Source organism: Polypterus senegalus, chromosome 9 (assembly GCF_016835505.1).
Source record: "Polypterus senegalus isolate Bchr_013 chromosome 9, ASM1683550v1, whole genome shotgun sequence".
In the NCBI taxonomy this organism is placed as follows: domain Eukaryota; kingdom Metazoa; phylum Chordata; class Cladistia; order Polypteriformes; family Polypteridae; genus Polypterus; species Polypterus senegalus.
This window is the reverse complement of record NC_053162.1, coordinates 69872536-69893407: the sequence shown is the minus strand read 5'-3', so window position 1 is coordinate 69893407 and position 20872 is coordinate 69872536. Positions and strand designations below refer to the sequence as shown.

General features: G+C 36.7%; 1 protein-coding gene across 1 annotated transcript in view; it reads right to left on the bottom strand.

Moving 5' to 3' along the window:
- The window catches only part of cngb1a (cyclic nucleotide gated channel subunit beta 1a), a 30412-nt gene extending 10417 nt beyond the window's left edge, over positions 1 to 19995 (bottom strand). Inside the window, exons 1-11 of the mRNA XM_039762459.1 lie at positions 19896 to 19995; positions 17746 to 17954; positions 14068 to 14118; positions 13789 to 13875; positions 10622 to 10686; positions 6305 to 6427; positions 3529 to 3670; positions 3277 to 3436; positions 1723 to 1820; positions 1560 to 1643; positions 791 to 909 (exon numbers count right to left, since the gene is read on the bottom strand). Coding sequence (XP_039618393.1) covers positions 791 to 909; positions 1560 to 1643; positions 1723 to 1820; positions 3277 to 3436; positions 3529 to 3670; positions 6305 to 6427; positions 10622 to 10686; positions 13789 to 13875; positions 14068 to 14118; positions 17746 to 17954; positions 19896 to 19980 — 1223 coding nt within the window. The 5' untranslated portion in view covers positions 19981 to 19995. The remainder of the gene's footprint in view (positions 1 to 790; positions 910 to 1559; positions 1644 to 1722; positions 1821 to 3276; positions 3437 to 3528; positions 3671 to 6304; positions 6428 to 10621; positions 10687 to 13788; positions 13876 to 14067; positions 14119 to 17745; positions 17955 to 19895) is intronic.
- Between the last annotated feature and the right edge of the window lie 877 nt (positions 19996 to 20872).

Below are 20872 nucleotides of genomic sequence, written 5' to 3'. Positions count from 1 at the left end.
GAGGGTTGGATATTAACTGACTGCTTAGTTCTGGATTGCAACGTCTTCTATCCAAGGCTTTTTAATTGATACAAGTACTTCTCTTTTGTTTGCAATGTCTTCTGAATAGATAACACCATTTTGGGATTCCATAGCTAGGATATGAAGTGCCCATTTTGGGATTCCGTAGCTAGGATATGAAGTGCCATTGCTGGAGCTGTGGTTCCAGGAAGTCACATATGAAGATGTTACTAACGTGACACTTAAAAAGCTGATGCTGATAGAAGTGGCGTCCAAGAATGCTTATCAGTCTCAGTTCAAAGATTCATGGCTGAAATTTGTGCAAAGTTCCCTTTGCCAGTTACTGACTCGAAAAGTGAAATGGAACCAGTTTTTTACATTTTAAAAGTGCAATTAATTTAGAATGATATGTAGAATTATGCTTTTCCCTTGAAAATTTTAGCTATGTGTTGATCAATGTTAAAAATGCCAGTACAGTTTTGTACTCTAATGCAGTAAGATGAAAAGATTTGAGAGCATAAATAGTTTTTGTGCATATCATATAAAAATGCAGACTATTTTGCAAATTACATGTAACTGAGAGTTCTTACCTCAAGGGACACTTACAGTACATTTCCCAATGTAGAGAATTCTGTTTTAGCTTTCTGTTTTCCATTAAGCATTCTGTTTAGTGCGTAAAGTTGTCTCTGAGCACAATCCCTACAGAACTACTCCCTGTTCACTTTTCTGACTGGTACTGTTATGATCCAGACAATCATATTTATTCTAGAACAAACTACAGAGCACCCACCTGATTTCCCCAAAGACAGATCCAGCCCGCAGTGTTACAAAGACAGTCTTTCCCTCTGGACCACCCAATACTTGCACTTCCCCTGCCTTGATGATATACATTTCTCTTCCAATTTCTCCCTGTAAAACAACAGCAGAAAAGAATCTTTTTTTTTTCTTTTAATAAAAGTGACATTAATCTTTAAAATCTTTCTGTTTACAGGATCCTTCTTAACATCAGACTCTATCTTACTATATTATGATATTCAGTGTTTGTTTTGGCTGGTACATTTACAGATTCAGTGTTCTGAGTGTAGAGATTATGCTCAGTCATTAGAGTTGTGTGGAGTTTGTATTTGAGAATGGTGTTATATTTTTGCTTTGCGTCAGTAACCTCAGACCCTTCTTATTATCAGAGACTGTCTTATTACATTTACAATATTGTAGAACTGCTCTGTGTTTGCAAGTGCCAACTCAATGGCTTATTGCTCATTTAATTGTTCTTTTAGGTAGTTCACTATCATTAGAAGGCCTGCTTGCTTTAGCCACATTAGAATAGCAGTTGTGTGATTGAGGCAGGCTCCACTGCAGCTGGAATTGAAGTCGTTCAATTAAATATGGACTCACTGCGATGTCCTCCCCAGCTGATGCAAGAATTGGTGCCATTAAACTATTCCCTTTCTATGTATAGAGAGTAATGTAAAGACTGTTTGCCACAAGTATATAGTGATGAAACACCTCACCAGTGGTTTTGATCAACATTAGCAATACAAGCAGTGACTATAAAGCACCTTTTTGCAAACATAGTCCCCTGGTAGGTACACTACAGACTTCAGTCTTTTCAGCATGTCATAAATCATTTGAAGATCACAGCCCTGAAAAAGAAAAGATAATCAAATGATGCAAATCATTTAAGGATATATCAAATATATATAAGTTATTACCAGAACCCACCTGAAAGAGTGGCACCTTGCTGACAATACTGTAATTAACATCCACTGCAATATCCAGTCTCATCTTGTCAGGCAATTGTATAAGTAGTTCCTGTTCGTCTGAATGGAAACCATATTAAGTTAAGGATTTATTGTTGCATTAAATCTAATTAATCATAGTTGTAATTGGATAATTGAAAGACATTGATTTGCAGATACAGATTCATTCACTACCCTAGTGAAACTAGAAATTCTTTTGGAAAATGTGCTATAGATATATTTGTTTTATATGAAATTAGTATATTAGGTTCAATTAATTCTTTGTACTGCGGTGGTCTGGCACCCTTCCTGGTTTTTGTTCCTGCCTTGCGCCCTGTGTTGGCTGTGATTGGCTCCAGCAGACCCTCGTGACCCTGTGTTAGGATATAGCAGGTTGGAAGATGACTGACTGACTGACTAATTCTTCATATTAGTGAAGTTTAGAACATTACTGCATTGTCTGAGACCAGTATTGCTTAATACTGAACAGTTATTAAAACCACAGTTAAGTGATATTTGGGCTCCTGTATGTCATTGCTCCATCCTGAATGCTGTGAGAGGTACATTTACAGTGATTCAGGCTAAGGAGCCTGAGATGAATGATTCTGTGTGTGTTTACAGGAGTGTAGATGTGTTTGGTGGAATAAAGGCCCAGGTAAGTGGCTGATGGCTTTTAGGTGAGACAGCAAGAGGAGACTAGTGTTGTAATTTATTTATAAATGATAAAAACTGAAAGAATGTCTGTTTTCAGACAAGACATTGACTAAGTCAACTATCTAATTATTGCCTTCAATTAACATAATTAACAAAGGAACAGACAGCTAATCTCTCACTTGGAGGGTCTGGGCTTAAATTGCATAACTCTGTTAGGTTTAATGAATCTCAGAGTGTAGTACACCATAAACAAACAAATAAAAAAACTGCACTTTGTGCTAATGTGTCTTCATATGGGGATTCAAAAGTGGAGATTTACATTCACTGCTATCATCTAATCATCTAATATTTGCTGCTGAAGTTTTCATAGACATTAGGAAAATAAAAGAAGATACAGCAGACTAAAATGACATGCTATGAAACAATACTGGAAAAGTAAAAAATAAAAATATGTTTTAAATCAAAAATAACATTAAATATCTACTTTACAAGATTTACTTTTTGTAGTTATCAACTTATAATGTATAATGGGTAGTCATGACAAATATTCTCAACTCATAGTATTCTGTAACTAGCACTTATTATAATTAATTAAAAAAACTTCTGCTGTTGTGACTGTAAAATATATTATAGTTAATGAGAAGGTCTACATACACATTGATAAGGAAGCAGAGAGTAATGCAGTATGGTCCAAATTCTATTGGATTGGTGACACCAGTGGAGCTGTCCCACACTCTTCATTACACTGTAAGTACCATCATCATTGCCATTTGAAACACCAGCTATGAACAGCTCAAATATTTCATTAAGAATACTTTTACCTGACAAGAACATTTGAGAAACACATTTCATCTACTTGAGTTCTGACAGAAAACCTCCTTACCCAACATGCCTTGGGACTCCCATGTATATTCATACCAGGTTTTAACACGATTCTGAACATCTCTGGGAATTTTATAATTGTTCATGTAGTTGATAGTAGTGTCCATGCAGGATCTGTAATAGTTTTTGCCAGCAGTTGCAGCCCCAATCACATCCCTCATCTAATCATGAAAACAACAAACAAAGGAAAACATTAAACATTCTTAACTGCTTGGCAGAAAAGACCACACAAAGGAAAAGGTGGACTGAGTACCTGTCCTATCATGATAGAGAAGGCAAAGACTCCACTGAAATAGTTTAGAAGCTGGAAGACAATCTCAAAGAGTGTTTCAGGATCAGGCAGTCCTCCAATGGTGATCAGAGTTTTCACAGCAAAGTAGTAGCAATGAATATAGCTGGAATTAAAAAAAAACAAACAATCATAATAGATTATTATAGACTCCATTCGGAGCTACTTCCATTCGGAGCTACTTCCTCCCTTGTGCTCACATAGGCTCTTGCCCCTGCAACACTGAGTTAGATTAAGTATGTTTAATAATGGGTGGATGGGTCTCATCAGTATTGATTTAACATTAAAACTAATTTACAAATTACTTGGCATCGAGCTATCATTGCAGCAAATGTGTAATTTAACATGGATAAAGTCAGGCTTATAAGTGAAAAGTTCTCTCAGCTATCCTGGTTTGTCATTAGAGGGGACAATTTGTAAATGATCAAGACTTACATTTAAGGTGACTGATGTGCTGCCATCGAATAATTTTGCATTATTGTTGCCTGAATATCTTTGATATCTAGCTATTTGTAGTTTCATGGTTTATGTCTTGATTTCTAAGTTCTGTTATCCACCAGTTAACCAGAGTGTATGCCAGATTTTATATACTCAATGTACATTATACATATTTGATTGTATAAAATAGTGCACTGTAAACAGATTTTAACAACTTGTAGTGACTGATTAATGGTTGAAAAAAGATGAATAATAATAATGGAGTGTGAGAAGATAGCTTAGTTGATTGCTTGTGTCATCATTATAGAACAACTGTAATCTCATGTTGTACCCATGGCTAAAACTACTTTCATGGACTAATAGAGGGGGTCCTGAGAGAAATGAATCTACACAGCATACAAAGACAGTAAGTTTGGACTGAATTCAGAGAACACAGCAGTAAAACAAATTTGATGTCAGCAGGTAGGAATCAAGTTAGAGTATAGCAATGCAGAATGATGACCAAATTAAAAAGACAGGAGAACGTCACAATTTCAGAAACTAGCAAGACTGAACTCACAGTGAAATGATAGAATGTTAAAGACGCACTTCCTTCTAAACTGGTGATTAGACAACAGAAGAGCACCACTTAATATCAGAGGCAGCATCAAAGTTGCAGTAGGGTTTTGAGATGGTATCTGAAAACAGGCATGACTTATCATTACTGAGAGCCTGCTTATAGTTTGACAGATTTGTTTCTGTCAGACAGAGGTAGCCTGGATGTTGCATCCTGTAGTTTTGAGCCAACATTGTTGATGGTGTCTATCAGTGTTCTTACTGGTAATATGCAAAACAAAGTTTGTTTCTCTGTGTGGTTTGAAATTTCTCATTTGGCTAATGTTGTCTGAATTAAAATGTGCTTCCCTGAAAGAGATTATTCAGCATACCAGAAACAGGGAGACAAGACTATATTATATTAGAAATCCAAAGATAGCGGAAATAAGTATGTCTCCAGATCTGAATCTTCCAGATTTTTGAAACTACATTATATGTTAGGGTGAAACCTGTTCTGGCAGTATCCAGTATAAGGCAGGAACTAACCCTGAGGTGCCATTGCAGAACACGGTCACACATAGGCAGAGGCTCCCTGACTCCGGACCAGTTTAGAGTGCCTAGTTGATGAAACAAATACATCTTTGGAGAGTCAAAGGAAAAATCGATATATTTGGAGAAATGTCCGTGCAAACTCCATTCTCAATCACTGCAACTTATTCAGATATTTTTTTTTCTAATTCTTGAATGGCCTCAATCGAATTAACAGTCAATGGGTGGCTAAAGTAAAACCCATTAGCATCAAGTCTAAGGCAGGACACAAACCAGAATTAGCCTCCAGAGCTCATATATTCACAAACAGGAATAACTTTTATACATGTTTTTGGAATATGTGATAAAGACCCACTAAGGCAAGGGGAAAGCATTCAAATTCCTCATGGACTACAGATGTGCAAGAGATTTAAATCTAAGGTGCTTAATCTGGAGGTAGAAGTGATAAACACTGTGCCACCAGGTCACCATCTTCAGATATTTGTTACATCCAGTCTTTAAATTAGCGTGCACAATACATTGAACCTTAGAGCTGATTGTCTAATTATTCTTAATATTCTGTTTTCCTTTTTCGTGAATGAATAAGCACCAGTTTTGTATAAAATGGCAGTACAGGTTTATAATGTTTCACATGACTACACTTGTACTGCTTATCTTAGGTCAAATTACTTATTTCTGAAAATGCATATCTTTTATGATGACAGGATACTGGTGTGAATGATTTACTATTAATAGGAAATTTCCTGCTTTAGAATAACCTTTTTGAATTTGGTGACCTAGCTACAACAGAGGACATTAAAATCATAACATTATCAAAACACAAAATCCAATTCAGGGTCAAAGGGGACCACAATATGTTTTGATGTATTTGAATTTAAATCAATATAATAGTGAAACATTTTTAGAGTTATTTAGGTAATTTTTAGAGTAAGATGAAGTGTTGTCAAAATTCAGAATCCACATATCAAAGATTCTTTTGAAATAAATAGAAGTATGTCAGATCAAACTTAATTCAGAGCTGAAACTGGCAAAAGGCAAAACAAAAACACATAAGCAGATTCAGTTATTGGGTGGATGAACAGAAAATGTCCCAAAGAGAATTTCTAATAAAGGGGCTCAGACCACTGTGTGAAAGGATTGTAGACTTAAAATGAGAGCAGTATACATTTATAGGGATAAGGACAATTCATTAGTCTCTTGCAGTATCATCATATCATACCTGTTTCCGAACCCAGAGTACACCCACTTCGTTGATCCAATCCCTTCATAGTCAGATGCCCAGTAATAAAGGCAGGAATTGCAGTGTAGAGAGTACAATAAATATCCTGTTGTCCTGATGACTCTGAAATACAGGGATAAGAAAATCATTCAACTGAAGTGAACGTTTTATCCACTGCAACTTGAAAAAAAATAGCTGGATAGTTCAGTAGGCTGTAGAATTTGTGTACACCAGCTTTAAGATCAGCTTTAATCTCTCAAGGAAAATGAAACCTGGCAACATTTTGGGAATACTACCCACCACTTCTTTTTCCAGCCTTTTGCTTGTTGGCCATCTGATACTGTCCAGAGATCAAATGTTATTCTGTTTTCTCAAACCCTGCTTAATGTTAAATATCATGTGTATCAATCTTTTAGTGTATCATTGGATTGAGAATTAAAGCAGAAGATTAAAGTAATCACTGGGATACTGTATCAACTCCCCATTAGAGCAAAATGTACCCAATCTAAGATTTACTCTCACAACCTAGATACGAAGTGACCAAAACTGTATTTATGCCAGCACAAGGCTACTATATAGGGCGGTTAGGAAACAGATACACAACATGGAGTGTACTTGACAGAGACAATGTGAGGTTGAAGAATTAAAACACTCTTCAGACTGAAAATGAACTTCAGGATTTATTTGCTTTATGTTGCTAATGTGTCACAGAGCACACAACCCCAAGGAAGGGAGAACTCACAAACACTCCAAATCACCCATTAATAATTTACTGATCCCACCTATTCCACTGTAGGGTCACAGAGAAACATAACCTACCCCAGCACCAACAAAAATGGGACAGCATGCAATTCCATTTTAAGGCCCACTCACATATACAGCTGCATCAGGCCAGTTTAGAGTAGCAAATTAACCTGACACGTTGTCTTTGGGAAGTGGGAAAAGACTGGAGTGCCCCCACAGAAAAAAAAAAACACCTATAAAGAGCATAGGGTAAATAAGCAAACTCCACCCAGTGTCCAGGCCAACAGTGAGACAGCAATACTACCCACTGTTTTACCGTGCTTGCCTTTAAAATTTCCAGTAATATACATAAATTCTTCCTCTACAAATATAGACTGATTGACAAACTATTTAAATCTAGCACTGTATGGCATTTTTCAATTTTCTACCTTGCCTCTATGAGTTTTGTAAACTACTTTTGTGTGGCTGATTGTCTGGGCGCCAGTGTTTCCACCCACATCCCAAAGATGTGTAGGTCAGGCTGACATTAAATTGGAGTGATGTGACAAAGTGTGGGTGTGTGCATTAATGTACCCTGTGATGCCTCCCATCCAGTTCTTATCTTGTGCTTGAAGCTGCTAGGATAGGCTACTGCTCCCCATAAACCTACAATGACAAAGAACAGCTTTGGAATACAGGTGGATGGATAGTAAATATTGGCTGGCATATTACACATACATACTGTATCCGCCCAAATTTAAAGTAAAGTAGGATACGTTCAGAATTATTCTTATACTATAGTATAAAATCAGGTGGAAAGACCATTACCTATATTCACTGTTAGATTAAACAGAGCCTTTCAAGTGTTTGATGTCCATTGTTTTTTAATGTAGCAATTTGTGCATAGAGTACAAGTCCTAACCTAACCCACAATGAATGGTCAGCACACCAATGTACGTCATCCTGATATCCATCCATCCATTATCCAACCCAGGTCGCGGGGGTCTGCTGGAGCCAATCCCAGCCAACACGGGGCGCAAGGCAGGAAACAAGCCCTGGGACGTGCACACACACACACCAGGGACAATTTAGAATCGCCAATGCACCTAACCTGCATGTCTTTGGACTGTAGAAGGAAATAGGAGTACCTGGAGGAAGCCCATGCAAACACAGGGAGAACATGCAAACTCCATCCAGGGAGGACCCGGGAAGCGACCCCGGGTCTCCTAACTGCGAGGCAGCAGCGCTACCACTGCGCCACCATGCCGCCCCATCCTCATACACAGTACACATATTCTATTGACAAAACTGACTCTCTCTAGGCTTTGCTTGGAGAAAAATAACACATTCACTCAAAAGGTTTCAAGTGCTATGAAACAGCAAAAATACCTTGTGCTTTATAAACTAGCTTAAAATGAACTGTAAAAAAAGTGTTAGTTTTTTCATGTACTTACGGTAACAATGAGTAAACCAACAAATACTATCAGATGTTCACAGATTTTCACAAATGTGTTTAAGCCTTTTAATGTTGGAATGATTTAAGAACATTTATGTTAGTCTTTTGGAACTGAAACCCGTAAAGATTTTTTTTTTCATTTTTCTGTCCTGAAGGCCATCTGACCTTATCACCAGTCTCTTTAGAGACGTACTTCATGGCATCGTATATTAGAATGCTACCCTTCTACTGATTATATATCTATGTTTTATAAAATCACATGTATTTATTTATTTACTTTTATTTGTTACTTATTCATTAATATTCTCATCCATCCATCTGTTATCCAACCCGCTATATCCTAACACAGGGTCATGGGGATCTGCTGGAGCCAGTCCCAGCCAACACAGGGTGCAAGGCAGGAAACAAACCCCGGGCAGGATGCCAGCCCACCGCAGGGCTTAATATTCTCACCTAGTCTTATTTGTTTTTCCTTTTCTTGTAACTTTCTCTTTGACATCATGTTAAGCACTTTGAGCCAAATTCTTTGTGTGAAAGTGAAATAGAAATAAATGTTATGTTTGTCACGTGATATTCAACTTTATTTAGTGTTAAAGCTGCTGTATGTCATGTCACATTATCATGCATGGATTTTTACATATTGCAGTTTCAGGATAGCATTTGGTCTAAATTCATGATAAACAGGACTATAAATATGACAGTGGGAACTATAATAATTAAATTCACCATAGTGGCCATGAAATACAGAATTTGAAATGGTACTTAAAAGTATTTTAGAGAGAAACAGAGAGAGGTTGATGTCTTGATTGTAGATATGATCCAGAGTAATCAGGAGCAAGTCAGAACAAAATCAAGTACAAGGTTACTGACACAATAATCATAAATATACTGTATATTCTCAATTTCGGGCTAATATAGTGAAGTGCATAGCATCATCCCAACTACGAGTTAGGATGTCCAAGGGCCTAGTCGCAGCATGCTTATCTTCAATTGGTACAAGACTACATTAGCATGAGATAGTAGAACATGACTTTGCAATAAAATACTAATTGGTCATTGAAAATCTAATTAAAGTCATAAGTTTCTATATTTATTAACTAAACAATATGAAAGTATTGTACTGTTGGTGATTTCTGAGCTTTACAATCGAGTAGCTAAGTCTTCAAATGTTCAACAAATTGCTCCCATGTGTCAGGTGAAATATGTATGAATTTTTTTGAAATATGAGAAAATTGTACAAATTACTTCTTATTATAGTTAATTCAAACATTATTCAGTTATTCAATCCCAAATTTTCAAAATTTCCTCATATGACAAACTTTCACTGTTATATATCCAAGGGGATTTATTATGACAGTGTTTCTGCGGGCACACTGTGGCTACAGGTTTTTGTTCCAACCAGCTTCTGTTTTTACTTGGACTTCTGGGTTAATTAAGTGTTATTTCCCAAGTTCTGCATGGGAACAATATAGAAATTAGAAAACTAGGTTTGGTAAAAATAAAAACATATATATACAGGTATATATATTAAAATGTACCAAGCAGTTATATGGGAATAGTGTATTTTTTTCTTTTTAACAATATTTTCATCTTGATTTTCATTCTACTTTTCTTGGCATTCTAATTGTTTAATTAATCCATTATTTACTAATTAGTGGGTCTGATGCTAAAGTAGTTGCAGCCTTTGATTAATCAGTGTTGCCAGTGTGTCTACTCTGCTCATTTTTAATTGTGATTAATAAGATACAACGAAAGGAGAAAACTGCACATAGAAAGGGCAAAATATAATGAAATCAACAAAAGAGAGTTAAGCATTTAAATCTATAGCAAAAGCAGAAATATTTCTAAATGTCTTATAAATGTAAAAATCATGTTGCTGTGCTTTTCTGATTGCAGAATAAAAGAAAAATAATACCAGCTAATTAAATGAGAATGTCACTGATTAGGAATCTGGTTGGAACAAAAACCTGCAGCCACGGTGGGCCCCAAGGACCGAGGTTGGGAAACACTGTATTATGAGACAAGCATACATGGTGTCAACTGCTTTTTTCCAGGTTTCTATGACCTTGTACCTTAAAAAGTGTGAAAATACATTTTAAATATAAATCAAGGCTTCCTCACAGGCATACAATGCTTACCTGTAAATGTATGCTTTGCTAAGTATTGCTTCTAGCCGGTCATTAAACTCAAAGAAGGCCATATACTGTGGAAAATTAGAAAATATACATTAAATATTTCAGAAAGGAACAACAATCATGAAAAAAAAAAATCTTTTGGCTCTTTATAAACATTGACATACTAAACTGCTTGTTAATGTAATAAATTAAAAAGCACTTTTCACTTATCCCAACAAATATACAAAGTGGCCAAGCCACAATAGGGGCAAGTCAAAACCCATCAGTCACTCCGTTTTTGTGTCTCCGAGCAAGTCATTCAGATTTCAATGTGCCCTTTGCAAAAACATACAGAAACAGTTACATTGTGCATTTGTAATCTGCCAGTTATTTGCCATTTACTTCATCAAAGTAAATGTGTTACTCATCAATAAATGCAACAGAGACAGATATTTATTATTATCAGGGGCATAATTAGCTTGTCAATATGCTTTTTGTGCACAAATAAAAAAAGTTGACTTACAATGGCTTACAGTAAGCTGATGATGATATGCATATTGTAACAATATAAAAGTAGAATTAATTAGATTTTGATTATTTTTGTATCGATTCACTGCTAGTTAATTTCTATGTTCTCCTTATAGCAATGGGAAGTGAAACACAAATCAGGCTTGATGAACTTGTCTCATTTCATATAAATTTCCATATTTGAAAAGCAAATGTGGATTTTTTTCATTTCAATTTTCTTTTATTTTACATTAGACAGTGTTAGAGATGCTTCCTGATCATATTGAATGCCAATAAATTAAGCAGAAAACAGACTTCAGATAAAGGACAGTTTATCAACCTCATGTGTGTATACTGTAGAATATTAGTAAACACTTGTCTTCAAGAAACAGAATGTTGAGTAAACTTATTGGTTTGGTCTTTATGTGTAAATGCCATAACACTTGAAATCATACAAAATGGTTTGTAATCAGTACCTTGTAGGTGATGTTTGTTGATGCATAGTATAAATATAGACAGATTTCTTCCTGAGCTACCATCTATATTTTATGTCTTTTTCTTTTTTTTCCTAGGAAAACAGATCCACTTAGTTCACTCCTAATCTTAGACATTGTAAAATCTTGAATAAATTGGAGATAAGAAAATCAAAACTGGCAACCAGATTAACATTAAAAATATTATATTTTTAAATGCATACAATTTTTTATTTGCCTGTCACTGATGGGTAGTGTTTATTAGCACAGCTGAAGCAAAAAAAAAAAAAAATCAGTTAACTGGGTCAAGAAAAGGAAGATTCCTTTAGTTTTGGAAACTACAAATGTGTTTATTCAAAATTAGCAAAGTTCTGCAACTTTTAGTTTGCTTCATAGGACAGTTCTGGCAATAATGTGACACATTCTCAAATAATTCCACAAGCCAAATGTCTTGCAAAAATAGAGAAAACATTCTATTACAAAGAAAAGAAAAGTTCTTGCTTAAGGAAATTTCTGTTTAAGGCTTATTTATCTTGTTTCATTTCTCTCTAAGTTTGGTCATGTGGTGGGCGACAGGTGATGCCTCAGCACCACACCAGTTCTGATCCCCAACAGGCCTGACCCTATTGGCTCACTGATGGTTAACAAATACTTTTTTTGTTTACCTCCTCTTTGCTCGATCAGCTGCTGGTTTGCTGCTGCTGCGTGCTGCATGATCTGCATCTCGTGCGGCGCTTCAAACATTTATAAACCTGTACAGCAGCTGTCCTTTTGTCTCACTGACTTGTCTCTCTTCTCCTCCAGACATCCTCAAACACTATTTGATCTCTTTTCGCTGCTCCGTTATTTCACAGAGTATTATTTCCATTTGTTTGCACTAATGTGATCTTTACTATCATTTTTTTCAGACTTTCGAATTTTCCTACTTCCATTATTTCTAACCTGCTCTGTTTTGCACCAAAGTTTTTGAATTCTTTATGGCATTCTACTTTGTCTTTTTCCGGCCCCGGGTGCTTTATTTTTTGCATTCTTTTCTCTCCAATGCTTTTGATCCTTTTTTTGATGCACTGCTCTTTCTTCTTCACTTAGTCATTGATGTGTCATCTAGAACGTATACAATTTATAAGCGCTGAGAGCACAGGAAGTGTGTCTGCCAAAAGTACTTAAACAACTGAGAGGTTAGATGACCGTGGTCTTGTTTGAAAATAGTTGTTAAGTAGAATGGGACATGTAAAAGTCACCATCTCATGGGACTTGCTTCCAAAGGTTGTAAGTATGACGTGACTTGACTGTCTCTCCGTCTCCCTTCAAAAGATCTCTCTTCAAAAGATCACGTCTTGTTGCAGGAAAAAAAGTCTTGTCTCGTCCCAAGATTTTTTTTATAATAGAGAGATATGCATATGTGTTTTGTTCTGTATTTAAGGAGCTCTAACAGTTTGAAAGCACATAATTCCTTTTGATGGTCCTTCGTATACAGTGTGGTTTGTGGATTGTATAAGCACAGGGGTCAATATAGAAAGCATGAAGAAATTTGAAAAAAGATGACAATTGTGAGGGCGGCACGGTGGCACAGTGGTAGTGCTGCTGCCTCACAGTAAGGAGACCTGGGTTCGCTCCGGTTTCCTCCCACAGTCCAAAGAATGCAGGTTAGGTGCATTGCCGATCCTAAACTGTCCCTAGTGTGGGCTTGGTGTGTGGATGTGTGTGTGTCTGTGTCCTGTGGTGGGCTGGTGCCCTGTCCAGCATTTGTTCCTGCCTTGCGCCCTGTGCTGGCTATGATTGGCTCTAGCAGACCCCCATGATCCTGTGTTAGGATATAGTAGGTTGAAAAATGACTGACTGACAATTGTGGATTTTCTAAAACTGGAAAATAAATAGACAGTTCTACTGTAGTTTTGATAGAGAGGTTGTTACAAACAGATCCAGTTGCCATCACCATACATCAAGTGTGTGCTGACAGCAGACACCTAATGGTGCATATGGAGTTACTGTTGTCGAGAGCTGTTGTGCACAGGGCCTGATTTCCCAGTGGCTCACATTTACTTGTTTGTAGTATTTGTTAAGATTTGCAGTTGCTTTTGTTAAATTTAGACAAATATAGATTTTCCTGTGCCAGAACATGCTTAATAATGTTATAGTTCAGTTCCTGAGAACCCACATAAACATCACAAGCTCACCTGAAATAAATATTTTACTCATGCTTTAACTTACTTTCAATAATCGCGGTGTTCGCAGAAGAGGGTTATATCCAAGTTTGAAGTACAGCAAATCCAGTGGTATGAGAGATATCAAATCCATCTGAAATGCAGAACAACACTGGCTCATAAATAATTTGGAATGACAATTAGACTTTTAAAACAAACTAATTTCATTGCATTTTGTTTATTTGTTATGCCTAAACAGCTACTGAATTTACTGCACACAGCTACAATAATTTCAATTAAGTGTTAGCAAAGTAGCATCTGCAAAAAGGAATTAAATTTCTCTCACCCTAAATTTTAAGGATTTCCTATAATTTTCTTTCATGTCCTTCTTGTCAGTCTAAAAAACAATGAAAACAACTAAATTTTACAAGATGCATTTTTGAAGCTGAGCTAAGAGTTTTAATTGAAAGTACAAATCAAGCCTCTTTTGTTTTTTTATAGCATTTTCTAGCAGGTTGACTTTGTACACATCAATGAGAGCAGAGCTTTAAGTACAGAAGAGGCAGCTGTTTGTTCAGAGATTTTATAAAAAATCTCCAGGTGTGTGTATTGTATTGTATTAGAGGTCAGCTCTGAACCAGCTCTGGACAAAAGAACATTTGGTTTTAGGTGGTGGAACATTAGTAAGAGAGTTTCAGGTCTAGTCTGTAACAAATTCTGCTTAGAAGGTTAATGCAAAAATATTTTTATGTATTTCTGAAGACATATACAGTAAATAGTGTTTCTTCCTCATATGCACTCCTATCCCAGCTAAAGAGATTGGGCAATAGTCATAGCCCTGATGTTCCATGTCAAACTCTTGAAATTGCATGTGATTATTTTTATGAGGTGAGTACATGACAACTAAGGATACATAGTTTGTAAAATTCAATGAATGTTAACAAATATATTATGTTTAGGAGACACCGTTATTCAAGGGGACTTACAAGATCAGAGTATGCTACATTTGCTCACATTTTTTTACAACGGGGGGCCAGGCAGGTCAAGTGAAGTACTTACTGTCACACATTGAATCAAAGGAGGGGACAGAATGGGCAAGTTTTTGGTTTAAAGCCCAGCAGCCCCCTATTCTTTAAGCCATAACATCTGACATGTGTTGTTAGAGACGATGCACCAGAAATACTTGAGTTTATTACTTTTCTAATGCTCAGTCTTATTGCTTTTCTTATTCATTTTTAAATTGTAACTTTCTCAAAATGAAACAAACATAGAATTATGATATTTTGCAAAAAAAAAAAAAGAATAACAAGGGAATGATTGAATAGGAATTAAAAAGCAAGATTGCTTTGTTTAAACAATGTAATTATAAAGTAGTAAATTATATTGCAGTGTTCTACACAAAATCAGTAATTATTATTAAATAAAAGCATAGAATGTGTTATGCTGATGGTTGTATTAATGCTTTTATAATGTTTTTCTATAATTTTTAATATGTGGAGATTATTATAATTCCTAACTGAACAGCTTGCAAATTTTATTATGTGTTAGTATGCTGTGTATCCCTAACATTTTGTCATTCTGAATGATCTTTGAGAGAAGACTGTAGGAGATTTAGAATAGCGTTCAGCAGCTCCAACAGCGTACATTTTATTCCCATTTGTGAATTTATTTGTTCATCTTTTTTTAGAAAAATGTGTTGCATGTCAGTTTATTAAACCATGCTATTCATCATAAAAACAGAGACTCTTTACATACCCAGACAGTTGATACTGAAACATTTTTGTCTATAGTGTTTTACATAAAAATGTCTATATGAGAGTTGCATATTGGTGCAGTTGTTAGCACCGTTGCCATATACTGTAGATCTAGCATTTTGGATTAAAATCTTACACCTAATTATTTTTGTGTGGAGTTTGTATGTTCTTGTTGTGTCTGCATGTTTTTATCTGAGTGGTGTGCTTATCTTTTCAAATCCCAAAGACATGTATATTATTTAGACTTTGGATAATAAACAGGCCTCATGTAGATGTACGTGTGACTGGGCTCTAGGATGGGCTGATTCTTGCCTTGTGGGTAACATTACTGGTACAAACTCCAGTCCGTATAACCATGAAATTGAATAAATAGGTTTGAGAAGGTTATGGTTGTATTTATTTAACTTGTTGGTTGTAAGATCATTGGGTTTGCATAAAGAGTCATACCATATCATACACGCAAATTTTAGGAGTGTGGAACACTTGTAAGCATAGAGAAACAAATAGGGAACACTGAGGGATTGACATATTGGTATCCAGTAGCTCTTTCAGTTAATACCATCATGAAAAGGTTATCAGTTTCCAAAAACCATTGTCATCCCGTTTTTCATAAGAAACTGCCACACATCCAATGCTGTGTGGATGGGAGCGTTGTTGTGATGCAGAAGCCATTTGCTTGATCGCCACAATCAGGCGATCATAATCTGGTCATTTTCTCTGCACTGCATCATGCAGTCACTTGAGCACTTTAAGGACTCCACTTGGCCAAATGATGCAGAGAGCAGTCTAATACACACATCATTTAAAGCAGTTTGTTCTAGCAGATGTTATAGTGAGTGTCATTTAGGGTCAAGGGTATAAAGGTCAGCTCCATATTGTTTCTTGTATCTGAGACTAGATTACTTTACTTGAATTGTGCATTGCTTTAGATCTTTTGGCTCCTTTTCCAGATTTCTTGCTTTACATTTTTCATTTTGCTTTTTGGTTTCTGTATTAGGCTTTAATAAAAGATTGGACTCACATTTTGGTTACAAACTTCACTTGGTTTCTGACTCAGGTTTTATCTCCCAACCTTTAATCAAAATCCAAAAAATTTTCTGCCTTTCTCTGAAGACAGTGTGGTGGACGGTCGGGGCACCTCCACGCTGGGAGGATCAGGAGAGCCAGCCTATCCAGAGTGTTACCTCCCCCGGAGCACTAGATGGCAGCCTCCTCTGGGTTGCAGCCCTGCGTAGGACTCCTGCAGGGCTTCATAGGAGTTGGAGATTGGTGCAGCCCTGTTGGGATCCATGGGCGCTGCCAGGGGTTGCTGTAGCTGCTGCTGAGCTCTACAGAGCAGCTCTTCTGCCACAAACTAAAATGCAAGTAACTGCCTTACAGACGGCCAGTAATCTGCCGACTACACCAGATGTAAAGGCCAACCTTGAAACAGACAGGCATAGGACATAGTTATAATAACACACATGATTTATTTTTCTTTTCCCTTGTGGAAAACTCCTTCATCGCTGTCCACAAGTCTAACACACAGTCCCAAAGCACACTTCTTTTTCTTTTTCTTTCTTTTTCTACTCTTTTTCTTTTTCCTTCACTCTTCCCTGGCAAGCATTGTCCTCCTCCTCCTGACTCTTGCTCCTGGAGTAGTGGCTGCCGGCTCCTTTAATAACGCACCCGGAAGTGCTCCAGGTGCCTATTTCCGGGAGCACCTCCGTGTGTGGCAGAAGAGCTGCCCTGTAAGGCTCAGCAGCAGCTACAGCACCCCCTGGGGGCACCCATGGATCCCAAAAGGGCTGCACCAAACTCCAACTCCAATGAAGCCCTGCGGGAGTCCTAGGCACTACTGCAACCCAGGGGGTTGCCGTATATAGTGCTGCGGGGGAGGTAACGCTCTGGATATATGTCTTCTTTTAAATATTACAGTATAGTTTTGTTTTACTGAAATGTTTGTTTAAGTATCAAATTATAAAACGTGTGTAATGCGCATCACAGATTACACTTTGGGGTGACAGCAAATAAAAATGAATGAAAGGGAAAACATAATCCAAGACATATAGAAGAATTACAGACAAGAGTGGAGAAAATGCTAGATCAAGTGTAAAAATTAGTTTTCATTTACAGCTAGTTAAATGACAGAGAGATTAATTACTTTAGAATAGTGGAAGATTTAGAGTCATCTAAAAGAATAAAAGGATATGAAAATGATGAGAACAATAAGAAGAAACGAAATTCATCCAGGAAGTTTTCAAATGGGCCATGCTGGCACAGATACTCACAATAATATCCCCACCACGTACAAATTGCAGTCGTGCTTGGAAGATGAGTATATCAACGATATATATGAAGTCACACAGGAAGTCCACAGCAAGCCAAAGGTGGATGTTATCTGGTGTCTGGTAGGGAAAGGCCCACCTTACAGGAATTAACCAAAGGTTCCAGTTCCAGGCCATTGCAACAAAGAAAAGCCATAGGATGTAAATAAGATCTGCGATGGAAAAAACATCAATATAAAAAACTAAATGAAAAATAAAAACAGATTAAACCCATGTGTGAGTCAATTTGCGATAATTAAAATGTGTAAATCTAAAAAAATGTCAACTTACTACCTTCATATTTTCATTATTTTTTTCTTGATGAGCTCCAGTGCCACAAATAGAACTGTTAAAATACAGCCAGTATACATTCCCTGCATTACATTATTTTTCTTTTTAACTATTGTGAATTTTTTTTTTTTTAATATTTTCTGCTAATAGTGTTTGTGTTTATTTATTGTATAGAATCTATGCTTTGTGCCTTCATTTCTTCTATTTTACGAGTGGAACCTCAGGAGATAGAGGCACCCTGGCTTCACTGTTGCTCAGACTTCTCTCTGCTTTTATATTGAGGTAGGAAAGAGGATTCCAACAGTGTTTAATTTATCTTTTGAGAGTTTATTGTGAGTATTGATTTTCTTCGTTTTGATGGTTCTCATTTTTACTTTTATCCTTAGATTTTGCTTATTTGATTCTATTTCATATTTGTTTGCCTTGAGTTTTCTTTTAGGAGTGTTCTTGTCTCTGTTATTTCGCCTTTTTGGTGTTTTTTTTGTTATTGTTTTCAATACAATCCTCAAATTATAAAGGCTGTTGTTGAAATTAGTCTCATCTATACAGTTCTTCTCCTCAGAGGATCATTTTTGTATAGTTTGGAACCATTTAAAGTATAGTTTTGAACTTTTAGAACCAGGGCTATGTGTACATGTACAGCCCAAAGACTGTCTGTGGTAGTTGGTGCCTGGCTGACTTGGGAGAGGCAATGCTTGGGCAGGATGGTGAGAGTCTCAGCCTGCCCTGTGAAACATTTCAGGCCTCACTCCCTTCCACCATGTTTGCATCTCCAATTTATAACAGGAGCAAGCCTGCAGAGAAGAAGAGATACCCTCAAAGTCCAGAGTCCAATTAGTTACTAATGCTGACAGAGTTCTTCTTTGGCTCTGCTGGCATCTAAGATGTGCTTCTACATTCATGTCCTGGTATTCCAGTGAGAATGTGCTGCCTGAATGAAGCAAATCCAATTACAGTTACTGCCTCTGGTGGGATGCTGTCCATTGGCATTAACGGCTGCTTTAAGCCCTCTTTAGCATCCTGGGGACACATACTATCATAGCTCGTCATGCAAAAGTGTGCATCAACTTCACTCCAACCCAGCATCTTGGGCAAGGCCACATCATACCATTGCTTTTTATAATTTGACATGTGTCTGCTACCATTCTAATGTGAATGTCCAGCTTTAACAGGCCCTTTATTTCAAACTCTAAATAAAAGTCAAATATTAAAAGATGACTGCAAATTTCTCAAAAATGGCTTTTACTATTTTAAAATCACTTCTGTTTTTGGCCAGTGCCTCAAGACTCACTGGAGCAAAGGAAACCTCCACATATGATTTGATTCGTCTTGATATCTAATTGAGCTTTTTGGAGTTTCTCTCCTAAGTTTGAATCCCTAAACCTCAAAAAAAAAATCCCTTTTTATTTTTTGGACAATATTTTGTGAGGAAATTACACCCTTATGATAAAGAGCAAACTAATAGGTGTCATCAGCAAAAATGGTCAGAAAAGTGACACATCAAATGACCCAAGGGATTCATCCCTTAATGGCATATGAAGGGTCAAACTTATTTCTTTTAATAAAATGCTGAAAAAAAAATGGGGATCAGTAATATAGGCATATGGAGTGTTGTTTTAAGCTATTTCAAGGTTGCTAATCACAAACATGGTAATATTTTCATTATATGATTCTTTCCCAGTGGTCCTAGCTCTCATACAACCATTCCCAGAAGATTAAAATGACAAATTTCAAACATAAGCGTGTGGGGTGTTACTTTAGTGATGAACTTTTGGTACGTACTGTATTTCTTTTCTTGGTGTATCAGAAAACAGTCAGCTTACTGGTAAGAGGGTCAATGCTGTCTGGGAAGCGCCAATCCTTCACTCGCCTCATCCAGGGCATAGTCTTGAACTTGCAGCAGAGCATTTCACAATAATGCTCATCCTCATCTTGTGCTTCCCCTGTTGTCTGCTGCTTCTGTTCCTCTGGCTTTGGAGGAGGAGGGGGAGGTGGGGCCGGTGCTGCTGAGGCAGCTTTTGTTGGAGCTGTGAACAGATGTTAGCAGATTTACACAAGTGACAAACCATCTAAATCAGGGTAGGAACCCTCCTTAAGGAGAGGATTCATGGCAGTGATGTACAATGTATTAGCTAAATGCTGCTTGAAACATTTAGGCAAATATTTTTAAATTATATCCACTTGTGCAATTAGTGTTAAGAATTGTATTAAGTTAAAACTTTAAATTCCATTTCAGGAAGAGTATATAATAAAATGTATGAAGTACATGCAGCATATCTATATGCTAGGGTCAGTTATTTTTTCAACAGCACAAAAACAAGTAGATATTTTATAGTTTCACAGTGTACTATTTTGGTGAAGATTTAATCCAAAGTAATTTACAAATCACATGTACACTGAGACAAATAAATGGCAAACTTCACAATCACAAAGGCAAAGACTTTGCAAAGCACATTTCATCAAGATATATTTAATATAAATAAATATATCTGCAATTTCCTTTGAGATTAATAAAGTTTTTATCTTAAAGTACATTTTTGGATGCATGTTGTAGAAACAAAAAAATCACATCAAATATGTCAGCTCAAAAGGAGAACTGACTCATTATGTATGAAAAGCCTTTAGCCTTCATTTTCTGAAAAAACTTCTAGGGGAGCGGCAACCTGGGAAGAAATTGTACAAAAATATCTACTCACATGCGGAGGGGCTCTCATCTTCTGAGGATGTGTCAGGGTCTATTAGTTTTTCTTTCACTTTTTCTGTCCTGTCTTTGAACAGCCTGACAAGCTCCTGTAGGCGC